The sequence below is a fragment of the Filicampus tigris genome, chromosome 14 (assembly GCF_054856515.1).
Source record: "Filicampus tigris isolate MCC_2025a chromosome 14, RoL_Ftig_1.0, whole genome shotgun sequence".
In the NCBI taxonomy this organism is placed as follows: Eukaryota; Metazoa; Chordata; class Actinopteri; order Syngnathiformes; family Syngnathidae; genus Filicampus; species Filicampus tigris.
Window position 1 is genome coordinate 17,263,638 of NC_141230.1, and position 12,428 is coordinate 17,276,065.

Consider the following 12,428-nt stretch of genomic DNA (forward strand, 5'->3'; position numbering starts at 1 on the left):
TGAATTGCACATTCAAGTGCACGGTTTTCACCTTCTCATAACACCCGTTTTTTTTTGGGGGGGGGGGCGCGCACTAAGTTTGTTCGATCTCGGCAGTGTTACCAATAGGCGATGATAATGGTGATAATAGTGATGAGCACAAAGCTGCAAAGTGCAGTTCCTCATGTTGGCAGCCGAACACAACATGGAAACATCGATAACGTGCGCAAGCGGCAACGTTCTGTTTATAGTTGCATCTGCCGTTTATTTTCCCAGCCTACTTCCATTTACGAAGATGAAGGGATTTCATGTCGTTTGAGCCAGACGGTAAACATGTGGCCACAATATGCGAAATGAGTCAACAAAAGAAAAGCTAAACAAAAGCTCACATTGCCCTTAAATCAATGCAATTACTGGGGTGATAGATTTAGTGGTAATTGGTTGAGAGAGAGAGAGAGACATTTGAGCAGGTGACTTGCTTTTTTATGAGAAGTTGTAATTAAAGATGTTTTGCGGGAGCAGCTGAGCAGCAGAGGCTTAAGTCGCCTTCATTATCACGCTGCTGACAAAGCTGACAAATGTTTTCTTTGAATATCCTAATGTTTCTTCTCGATAACGTCACTGAACCAGAGCTGTCCTATTAGCATATAAATGAATAGCGTGGCTAATTCAAAGAGAAGACCAGGCTCAGGTTTCTATCTGCTGGCTTGCACCAATCATTAATTACGAAACACAATTTTATACATTGCTCCCTCCTTCTCCTTCTCCCTCCGTCATTCTCACTTTGCTGTAATTACAGAATGTGACACGCGCTTCATGAATGGATCCAGTTTAAAAGTAAACTAATCAAGTTGGATGCAAATTGAAATAGTAATTTACATCCTCTCACTCCGTTATCTTCAATCGACTCTGTCATCTCTCAAGTGAGAGCAGAGCTGTTGTATTGTATAACATCACTCACGCGTGATTCTTGTCCAATTAAATTGTTTATTTTTACAATAATGAACATGACGTGAAATTAGTAGTTTATCTCCTTCTATATCATTTTTTTTAAATTATTTTATTTCTTTTTTTACAGTAGTCAGGAGAAGAGAGTCACTTTTTAAAATATGGTTTCCTTAAAGTGTTTTCTATACAAACTGACAATTACTGTGCTTATAAATAAGATTTTGTATCGGATCTCATTCGATTCTGCAGTTCTACTTACTGTTGTATGGAGTGCTCTACAGTACTGTATTCATAAATCGACTCTCTTTGTCACGTCTTTCCAGGGTCACAACATCTTCTCCAACCTCTCGTCCGCCGAGTACAGCAACCTCATGCAGCTGCTCAAACAGTCTATTCTGGCTACTGATCTCACTCTCTACTTTGAGTATGTTCGACATCAAATTTTAAATCACAAAACTGGCGGTGGTACAGGAGCAGTTTTCAACCTGTCCTGGCTTAGTTTGGGTCGCAACGCCCCCTGGTGGAACTTGTGTGTCTTACAACTACTACTTCTCCCCACTCAGGAACAGAACCACTTTCTTTGAACTGGTGAACAAGGGGGAGTATAACTGGAACGTGAAGGCCCACAGAGACATGTGCAGGTGAAACTGAATGATTAAAAAAAAAAAAAAGAAGTCTCCGTTTTGCTGAAAATCCAAAATAACGCAGCCCGTCCTTTTCCCTCCAAGATCCATGATGATGACAGCATGTGATCTCGGCGCTGTCACCAAGCCTTGGGAAATATCCCGCAAGGTGAGCAATTCAGCCTCGCCTGTTTAATCCAGAGGTCAAAATGTGTTTCCAAACATGTCTTCATTTTACCCTCGCTCCAGGTGGCTGAGTTAGTGACCAGCGAGTTCTTTGAGCAGGGCGACAGGGAACGATCAGAGCTGAAGCTCACACCCTCGGTGAGTGGATAAGAACATCCCGGTGATGTTTGTTTCTGCCCCATGACCAACATCCAGCTACCTTGTCTCACAAAGATGAGTACACCGCTTACATTTTGCAAATATTTTACAAAAATATTGTGCCGCATCCCGCGACCCTCGTCAGGATAAAGCGGTTCAGTTTTCAATCTTCATTTTCCCTGCGGGGTGTACTCACGTTTGTTGCCAGTGGTTTAGACAACGACTGTATGTGGAGTTGTTTTAAGGGGACATTTAAGCGGGAAATCAACCCAAACATATTTTTTTCAAGAATATGTTCCCAGCAGGCCCACTAGTTGAAACACGGCATTCTGATTAATATTGCGTTTGTGGAATATGCAAAATCCAGCCATTTTTGTACATCTCAGGGGGCGGCCATTTTGTCGCTTTCTGTCGAGTGAAAATGACATCACAACTACCCAGGGCTCGGGTAACGACCAATCACAGCTCGCCTGCTTTCGAAAGCTGAGCCGTGATTGGTCGTAACCTGAGCCCTTCGTAGTTGTGATGTCATTTTCAGCCGACAGAAGTGAGAAAATGGCCGCCCCCAGAGATGGCTAAAAACGGGTGGATTTTGCATACTCCACAAACGCAATATTAATCAGAATGCCGTGTTTCAACTAGTGGGCCTGCACAGAACGTATTCTGGAAAAAAATATGTTTGGGTTGACTTCCCCATTAAATTCACACAGTCATGTCTGTCTATTAGCAACCGAGGACAAACTGTAACACAACCCAAGCCTGCTCAAGCGGACAGTTTTCACCTTCGGGACCTTCACCGATTTTCACGGCACTCGTCTCAGAATGATTCCATGACTTTTTGTCATCGCTTGTTGCGTTATGAATTTCCTTTCTCGATTGTAGGCCCTTTTTCAAGGACTGAGAATCTACACAACAGCAGCTTTTCACGCATGTGCAATTAAGCACAATGACTAATCAAGCCAGGCCATATTGCCTGCGCTTTATTTAACACAGCGCCCCCCTCCCGCCGAGCTCTTTATGTTAAACTTGTACAGTTTAAAGCGTGGGTGCTGGAAATAAAATATTAGCTTGTGCGGTTAGTCGTAGCGGCTATCTCTGAAGCGCAGCCTGTGCGAAGCCTCTTATTAAACGCTGCAGGAGAACGGGGTGGCAGAGTAAATGAGAAATGGTTTGTTGCCGTAAAGCCACTTGGACTGTTAACTTCCGTCCGCGCGACAATACCGGGACGAAACGTCTCACTCCTCCGTTTTATGTTTTCAGGCCATCTTTGACCGAAATAGAAAAGACGAGCTGCCCGGTCTTCAATTGGAGTGGATTGATGGGATTTGTGCGCCGCTCTATGAGGTAATCTTCTCAAAGCAGTTGTAGCACAAAATTGTTTGTACACTTTCTTTAAAGCAAGCCACACTGGTCACAGAAATAACTCGAAACATGACAAAAGTCAAGCCCTCATATACACTCGTGCGAAGCAAAATCCTCGGAATGATCGTCAACTTTGATGCCATGCTCCGCCCACATTCAATGCCAATTAATGGTCAAGCTAGATTTAGCAATCCATTTTTTAATATTCTCTGGGGTGCAAACCTGGATTGGGCGTGAACGAGAACCAGAATGGTGGATTAGCAAAGATGTCTTTTATTAAAGTGAAGTCAACCCAAACATATTTTTTTCTCAAAAATATGTTCTATGCAAGCCCACTAGTTGAAATGCATCCTGCTAAATATTGCATTTGTGGAATAAGAGTTAATCCAGCCGTTTTTAGCCATCTCTGCTGGCGGCCATTTTGTCACTTCTGTCCTCTAAAAATGACATCACAACTACTCAGGGCTCAGGTAAGGACCAATCACGGCTCAGCTTCAGGAAACAGGTGAGCTTTGATTGGTTGTTACCAGTTCCCTGAGCAACTGCGATGTCATTTTCAGTCGACAGAAATGACAAAATGGCCTCCCCCTGAGATGGCTAAAAATGGCTGGATTTTGCTGCTTAACTCCTATTCCACAAACGCAATACTAGCCAGAATGCCTTGTTTCAACTAGTGGGCCTGCTGGGAACATATTCTTGAAAAAAATATGTTTGGGTTGATTTAAATAATCAACATATATAAATGAATAACAAGTAACTGCCAACTCTGAACTCATACAGACAAACCACATTCTTTAAATCGCTTTTTGTAACCAAGATCCCCCATTTTTAAATTTTCTTTTTTTTTTTTACATCCTTGCTTTTTGTTGGCGTAATGGCCACACGTCCCAAAACATCGTCCACCGTCTGTCCATCGGGTGTAAAACCCTTCCCCTGGTTTTTGATGCGCTGTTTCCCCCTGTGACGCAAAGCAATAAAGCCTCTGCCCACTTCCATTTCGAACATTCTCCCGCTAACACATCCCTCATTGAATAAAAGCCCTCCAAGGTTGAACGCGGCACAGAGGAGCGGATGCTTTGTGTGCGTGCAACTGCAATGAAACAAAGCGTTCGTGGCCCACGCTGAATTTTTCTTCACCGACAGTTTGGCGTTCACCGAGATGCCGTACAAACGTGAGCATGTGAAATTTGAGCTGACATTTGGCACGAGCTCGCTCTGATTGGTCCAGGGAGGCATCACAAGCTCTCACACCTCGGTGTATCTCTCTTGAATCCATTATTTTAGAAGAATGAATAAACTATCGAGGAATTCATGGTCGTACTTGGCCACAAATACTGTCACTGGTCCTGCAGGTTTTTGTATGTGATGTGTATGTGTGCTAAACAGATTTACACATTTTTCAAACTACCACCCAATATCAGGTTTATTCCGCAGCTGCCCGAAATGAGCAAAATATTAAAATCTTCTAGTAAAGGTAAAAACGTTTCAACACGAAAAGTTTCGTCTATGATTTTTCAACTTTAAATCTGCTGCTTTACAATGAAAATGAATGAATTGATTAGCATGTCAACTTGTAGTCGCAATTACAGACAAATGTGGTTTCGGTGGTTGAACGTTACGCTTGATTAATTTCAGATTTCCCAAATTTGCAAGTGAAAAAAAAAAAAAAGTGAATACAGTTTGAAATTCTTCATTCCAAATTGAAAGAGTCTGCAATAAAGCACTTCATGATCTCTTCTACTTTTTAAACGTGATGACTTAAGTAATAATAATAATTTGTCGCTCAAAAACTTGTCTTGGGTGCACGCGTGCTATTTTTTTGTGTTATTTTTTTGCAGGCTTACAAATTCTTGTAAAGATTTGAACGTAGCCTCACTTCCCTCCTTTTTTCGGCCCCCTCGATTCTCTGACCAAAGCTGCGGGCCCGTAAATCGGCGGCGCTCTAGTAGCGTTAACTCAACGCTCTAGTAGGATCCGGTTTGAGCGTTTAATCGATGTCCTACTTGTGCGCCGAATTGCCTCAAGTAGAGAGAACAAAGATCGTACGAGCAACATGGACCTCAAGGCTATCACGGATATCGTCAAAATGTTGAAACAACGCCGTTTGAGCAAGTTAGGATGGCAAAGCCGCCCGGTTGAATGTCAAGAAGACGGAATAATATTCCCACGGCTATCCGTATGGTTCTTCTTGTCACTGACTGCGCCGCACTGTCGCATCGCAAGCGGGCTGTCACTTTGAGGCTGAACGCAAGCGGCCCGCGAGAAAAACGCACGTTAGCCAATGACGTCAATGAGCCAACGCGGCCGCCCCTCCCGCTGCGTGGGCGACAGAAGGCGAAAGCGGGAGTGAGGCAAGATGAGGCGCGCGCGAAGCCATCGCGGCTGGACAACACCAATCGCGTCCGCCGTCCCGTTTATTTAATTAGGCGACACAAGTAAGGACCGATCGGGGCGGATCGCGTTCAAAAGCATCAAAGTAGACGCGGCGTTACCTGCGCGGGGGCGTTCGGCAGCAAGCGCAGGCTGATGTTTGGAGGAGGGATGCAGATACGGAGCGCACTATCACGCCGCCGCCAATTAGGCGAGGGGGGGGGCGGGGGGTTGGGCAGAGGCAGGCAGATGTGAGGCAGCGGGGAGGCGATGGTTGGAATGGCTCTTTCTTGATCTTGTTGATCTCTTTCTCCTGCCGCTGTCTTGATGCTCCATGGAATATTAATCCTCCCCTTATATAACCGTCCTGCACTTCTCCCTCACTCTTCCTATGAGGAATTGCGACACCACTCCATGGTGGATGTGTACCGGGGAGGAGAAACACAGCAGCGGGATGTGCGTTTGGAACCTCGGGTCTTCAGATTTAGCTTTAAAGGGATGTCAACCTAAACGTATTTTTTTCAAGAATATGATCCCAGCAGGCCCATTAGTTGAAAAACAGCATTCAGATTAATTTTGCATTTGTGGAATATAAATTAAGCAGCAAAATGCACTCGTTTTTAGCCATCCCTGGGGGGGGGGGGCGGCCATTTTGTCACATCTGTCGACTGAAATTGACATCACAACTGCTCACAACGACCAATCACGGCTTAGCTGTTTTCTGAATCTGAGCCGTGATTGGTCCTTGTGAGCAGTTGTGATGTCATTTTCAGTCGACAGAAGACAAAATGGCCGCCCACGGAGATGGCTAAAAACGAGTGGATTAACACTTATTCCACAAACGCAATATTTATCAGAATGCCCTGTTTCAGCTAGTGGGCTTGCATAGAACACATTCTTGAAAAAAAAGTTTGCGTTGACTTCCTTTTTAAGCCTCACTGGCAGACATTTTCAGATCCTCTTTTACCCTAACATTTGAAAAAAAAAAACGTGAAAAAAATATGAATAAATTCGTGGGATCGAATGGCGGGACTGTGAAAAGACGAGTAAATCCGTGAACGGCAGTGAATGAGTTAATAACATCACCGTCGCATTGCAATTATAGAAATCATGGATCGTGTACAAAAACGCAATACGAGCAATGATACCGGTAACGCGTGACTCATTCATGGCGGCCTTTTCAAGGTAACTAGTCTGATAAAAGTGACCAATCAAAGATGTGGTGCGTGACCACGCGCAGAAACAAAAGTTGTCAAATTTGTTCAACTGTTAAGAGTGGCAGACAAAGGCAAAGTGTGTGCTGGCAATGCACCTCCCCGGGCTTCAGAGGAGGATGTTTTCATCGGTAGTGTGAGTGGAGTGCATTTCATATGAAGCAGAGTTAATGGATCCAGTAGACTCGGTGCAGCGTCTGGATTCCGATGAATAATGGGTCGAATAATGGTGCTGATGGTCTACTTGGTGCCTTGCGCACACTCCACGTTCCGCTCCCCAAAGAGTGTGTAAAAGCAACATTTGCCATTGTGTTGTTTGAATCTGTCTGCACTCTTAATCTGACATCTGAATTTGTGGCAAAATCCCTTGATTGCGTGTTTTTTTTTTTTAATTTATTTTTTTTTAGAGCGGGGGTTCGATTTAGCTTCCTTTGTCTCCCCTAGATGACACACACTCACACACACACAGATGACATATAGGCGATTCATGTCTAGGCAGAATTTGGCACAGTCAAGTAATTGTCACATGCCAGTGATGCTCACTATGCTGTTTCTATGACAACGTGGAGCAGGGGGCTCGGCAACCCCACACAACAGCGAAAGGACAGGGAGAGTCGGAGGCAACAGCAAGGCAGGCTGCATGCCGCTTATTGTCTCTCGTATTTGAAGTTTACTGTCAAATTGAACATAAAACGGAGACGTACATGTCTACTTGATTAAAAAAAAAAGATAACCACAAATACTGGCTGTCACCAGTAATGAGCTCTTCTTCTTCTTTTTTCTTTAAGGGCACAATATGATTGGCTGCTTGCAGGGTTGAGTAAGCGAGCCCCTTTGAAGTGAATTGCCTCCAATTCGCTTTTTTTTTTCCCCTCCTTGGCGAGCAGAGAGGGGAGGGGAGAACAGTTGCGCACAGAGGGGGGGGGGAGGATACTACAAAAAACAGTTCGATTGATTAATCTATATCCTAAAAAAATCTAATTAAAAAGTGTTCCAGCGGATACTAGTTAGCCCCAAGGACATGAGTAGTCTTTTCTAATGGGACACTGTAACTTACGGAGAATAATTAAAACAAATGAATAATGTCAACATTTATTTACGTTTCTTCCGTACCAAATATTCTGTATTTTGTTTTAAAATAAAATAGATAGCCGTTCAGTGGGGGAAAAAATACTGTTTTTATTACCCAATTTAATTTGGGTTTTTTTGTTAAAAGAGGTTATTTTACAGCGATAATTTTAATACGGCGATTACCGCAATATTTTTGCTCACATTCATCATACTATCAGAATCTAATATTGGACCGTGCCTAACTCAGATGCATATTTTCCTTATCTTTTGAAAAAAAAAAAAAAAAAAAAAGGACTAATATTACTGCAGCTTACTGAGTAGCTGTGACCGTCTCCAATGAATAATGTCATTTCCATTCATTTCAATAGGGAAAGACGATTGGATGTATTTGGCGATTTGAGAGGACAAAGGAAACGCTATCGTAGTATAAAATGTTGACGTAAATCAAATTGACTTTGCTGGCATGTCTTTTGTCGCTCTGTAGACTCTGGTCAAGTTAAATCCGAAGCTGAAGCCCATGCTCGACATGATCCAAGCCAACAGGTCTAAATGGGAGGAGCTGAACGACAAGCGACAACACGAGCGCAGTGTTTCCGCCCCGGCGAGCCCCTCGGAGCCCGTCGGCTGCGCGGCGCCCAAGGCGGGCGCCTCCCCCTGCCGCAGCAGCAGCGCCGACCGCACGGCCTCCACGCCGGTGGGCTAGCTGAGCCTTTTATTGACGTCTCACTTCCTCTTACGACTTGTGCGGGGGGACGGACGCAAGGGGCCTCCGGACCTTTTTGCTCCTCTGAGAAGAGCGGTAAAAAAGCCGCCGGGAGGTGTGTGAAGGTTGTCGCGGTGGCCGCGGATGAGCCGCGTCGGCGTGGCTGACTTGTGTCGCGTGGCCGTCACATAAGAGGACGCGGCAGGAATGTCGGGAGAAGGTGGCGCTTATGCGGCGGGTGTTCTTTGTAAATGTGTACATACTGTAGGCTCCCGAGGAGCGTGTTGCGTTCAAGTGCTGTCACAAAAACGTCGGATTGTGGTGTGGCCGTAGAAGGATGACGCGTTGCCGGAGCGGCCGTGCTTGCTCCACTTCCGCCCCTCCTGTGCCTTGTTTGAAAGATTCCCCATGAAAAATGCATGGCTTCCTTTGACATGCATACATTGGAAAATGGCACCTGTGATGGAGTTTTAAAAAAACATTTTTTTTTTTTTTTTTTTTTTTTTTTAAATCATTTTGCCATTATGCACCACAACGAGGAGATTTACCATAAAACTGTAATGATGGTGTCGAAGCAGGGGCGGAGCCATGGGTGGGTCTGGGTGTGCACAGGCCCACCCAGATTGACAGACTGCCCACCCAGTGAGATTCATGATAAAAAACTTATACCCGGTACTTTAAAATTTTTAGTTAATTACTTTTGCATTTGTGTTTTGTTGTGTTTTTTTTTTTTTTTTGATTGAACATTAAGAATGGCATCGTTTTGGTTTTCAAAGGAAGACCTGAACTTCACAATATTCAGCTTGCCATTTAATGTGAGTATACGATGTGTCCGGACAGGAGGATTGTGCTCAGTGAGAGAAACATTCAGGCCCACCACGATTTTTCCAGGCCTACCCCATTAGCCACGTTCTGGCTCCGCCCCCTTGTGTTGAAGTAGACTTTAAGAGGTTTCACAACAACATGGCATTTTCCACTTTGGAAAGAAATCCATTTTATCATATAAAACACTTGTAACTTGTCACACCCTAAGATGCTACAAGATGGCGCTCAATCCACGGCTAATAGGAAAGTAGTAATTGGCAGTGAATGAAATTGGAAAATTCAAGAAGGCAGATCTTTTCCAACCCAATAGTGCTGTGCCTGTAACCCATTGATGTCGCACAAAGTCAAACCCAACAGCCTATACCAATAGTTGGGTTATGAAGTCAATTAATTTGATGTTGTGGGCGGGGCTTCTCTAACCTAACAGATGGATCAATAATGAATCCAATGTCAACCCAACGCTTGAAATACAACATTGACCCAGGAGTTTAAAGTGTGCATATGCCATTTATCCCGCTCATTTAAAAATGCATGTAAGTATATTTTGCAACATTTTTAGTCATTCATATCTATTTTTAGTTTTCTGACCACCGTAGGTTGTGTTGGCCGTTGCCCTGGCGCCCTCTCTTGAAAAGCCGCCCCATCTGTAGAGTGTCTGAATGTCTCTAAATTAAATTTAGAAAGACGTTTATGATTTATGATAATGGTGTATAAAGGCAAAATCATTGAGGCAAAAAAAAAACTGTCCAAATACTTCTGGACCTAACTGTAAGTTTAGACCCAATCTTCCCCCATAAACTCATGGAAATATTCACACGCGGACACACAATGTGCCTTGATGAAGTTGCTGTGTATTCCTGCTCAAGTAAGCCATTTAAATGTCACGGAAAGATTCTTAAAGTTGCATTTAGTTCTCGGACATTTGGCCCATTTTTCCTCCTCACTATTTCTTCTGACCGTCTTACAGCTTTTCACGTCCAAGGATGACTCTGACTGACTCACCTTTTGTAGTCGTTCTGAAGTGCCCATCAGGTCACAAGCCAATTTACCCTTAACTAGTAGTTTACGTTTTTGCCTTATGACTTGTGTTGTACTTTGTTGGCATCTTTTTTTTTTTTTTTTTAAATCTATTTATTTTTTTAATGTGACCTTGTGCACCTTACCAGGCATGGTTCTTAATGTGAGTTTTTCATCGAAGAACATTTAAGTTGCATGTTTTTAATGACTTGTGTGTTGCATTCAAAGACAACTCTGAGGATGTAGCAAGCGTGGGAGCCTAACGAATACCTCGGATTTCCATACAAATGCATGTCTTCAATTGTACTGCATGAGGTTGTCCTGATTATGAATATCACGGTTCTATTTTTCTAAGTCTCCCTCGCCCTAACCCTGTCGTTTTTGGGACATGTAAGTTACATGATGTAACGTGTTTCTTCTTTTTGTGTTTTTTGGACTTATTTAAATGAAAGACCGGGCATGATAACGCTGATGTGCAATGTTTCTGACTTTCTGTACTAAAATTTGAATAAACATGATGCTGCTACATGGCCTGGATTTGTCTTCATTGATATGAGACTGCTAACATTTTCTCTCAGTAACGTGCTGCCCTCGTGTGGGCAAAATATTGTCTACACCCTAAACTTCAATGAAAAGAGAATGAAAAGCAAAACATAACACTAGTCAACAGCAAATTTTGACATTGTGTCTTGAATCTATTTCGACAGTGATTTTAAAAAATGTCAACTTTTTTTTCTCACTGGTTTTGTTAAGTTTAATCAAAATCTTGCGCAACACAGATTTTAAGGTGTAATTTAATTGTATTTTTTTTTATTTAAAGCTATAACGTTTCAGAAAAAAGAAATACGCCTGTTCCTGAACCTAACCATTTATAAATATCACTCATACCGGTATATTACATCTATTCTAATATTATGAAAACATGATGTGTGAGAGAAGAAAAACGAGTTTAGATTCAGAATCAATGCAAAAATTGCATCTTGAAGGGTTTACTTGGCTCTCTGATTGAAAAAATGTGTAAAAAAAAAAATGTTGACCAGTGTGAATAAAAAAATTGAACTAATATATTAATATACATAGTAATATACTTGTTTTTAATACAATGCAACGTATGATGCAATCTATTAGAAAATAATTTACACATTAATATGGAATCGTTTAAAAATAAAAACACGTCATAGTCCAACAGATTTAAAAAAACAAATCCAATTGGATTAAAATGGAGTGTACTACATCAGCGTATCGACATGAGAAAGACCAATCGCAATTTGCGGCAGCAGTAGCGGTCGAGGCAGCCTCATGAATGGCCAATCGGGGCAGCTGCCTTTGCATTTCCTCCTTCTGCCGGGAGATGTCGCAAATTCATTCGACGTGTTGCCGCAACCTTTTGTCATCCACTGCGTCGATCATTTTTATGAACGGCTTCTTTTTGTTCGTATGTTTATAAACGACTTGTTTTTGTTAGTGCTCAATACACACTCTATAGAGGCATACAACAAAATACCTTGCTGCTGTCAATTTATAAAATATATTTTCTTCTTCGTGGTGGACTTTGTATGCTGTTAGTCTGTACTATGTATGTATGTATGTATGTATGTATGGTCGTTCTTTTTTTTTTAAAAAAAACGCCTTACTATACATGGTTGGTTTTTTTTTTTACCCCAAAACGCCTGCCTGACTATACAAGGTCTTTATTTTCCCAAAAACCGCCTTACGTAAAATACATGGTCATTTTTTTGAAAAAAAAAAAAAAAAAAAAAAAAAAAACAACAACAAAAAAACCCAAAACAAAACAACAACGCCTTATTATACATGGTCATTTTTTTTCTCCAAAAACGCCTTACCATACGTGGTTGTTTTTTCCCCCAAAAAACGCCTTATTATACATGGTCATTTTTTCCCAAAAAACGCCTTACTATACATGGTCAATCATTTCCAAACACTGGTTAGTGACGATTACACTGACGGACGAAAATCAAATTCAGTCAGTGT

General features: G+C 42.4%; 1 protein-coding gene across 6 annotated transcripts in view; it reads left to right on the forward strand.

Annotated features, from left to right (window-relative positions):
* The window catches only part of pde11a (phosphodiesterase 11a), a 41,908-nt gene extending 30,946 nt beyond the window's left edge, over positions 1-10,962 (forward strand). For all 6 annotated transcript variants that reach the window (XM_086052674.1, XM_086052672.1, XM_086052675.1 and 3 more), the window contains 6 exons: positions 1,251-1,351; positions 1,491-1,568; positions 1,656-1,719; positions 1,800-1,874; positions 3,135-3,218; positions 8,376-10,962. In XM_086052674.1, the coding sequence (XP_085908800.1) occupies positions 1,251-1,351; positions 1,491-1,568; positions 1,656-1,719; positions 1,800-1,874; positions 3,135-3,218; positions 8,376-8,594 (621 nt within the window). In that variant the 3' untranslated portion in view covers positions 8,595-10,962. The remainder of the gene's footprint in view (positions 1-1,250; positions 1,352-1,490; positions 1,569-1,655; positions 1,720-1,799; positions 1,875-3,134; positions 3,219-8,375) is intronic.
* The last annotated feature ends 1,466 nt before the right edge of the window (positions 10,963-12,428 follow it).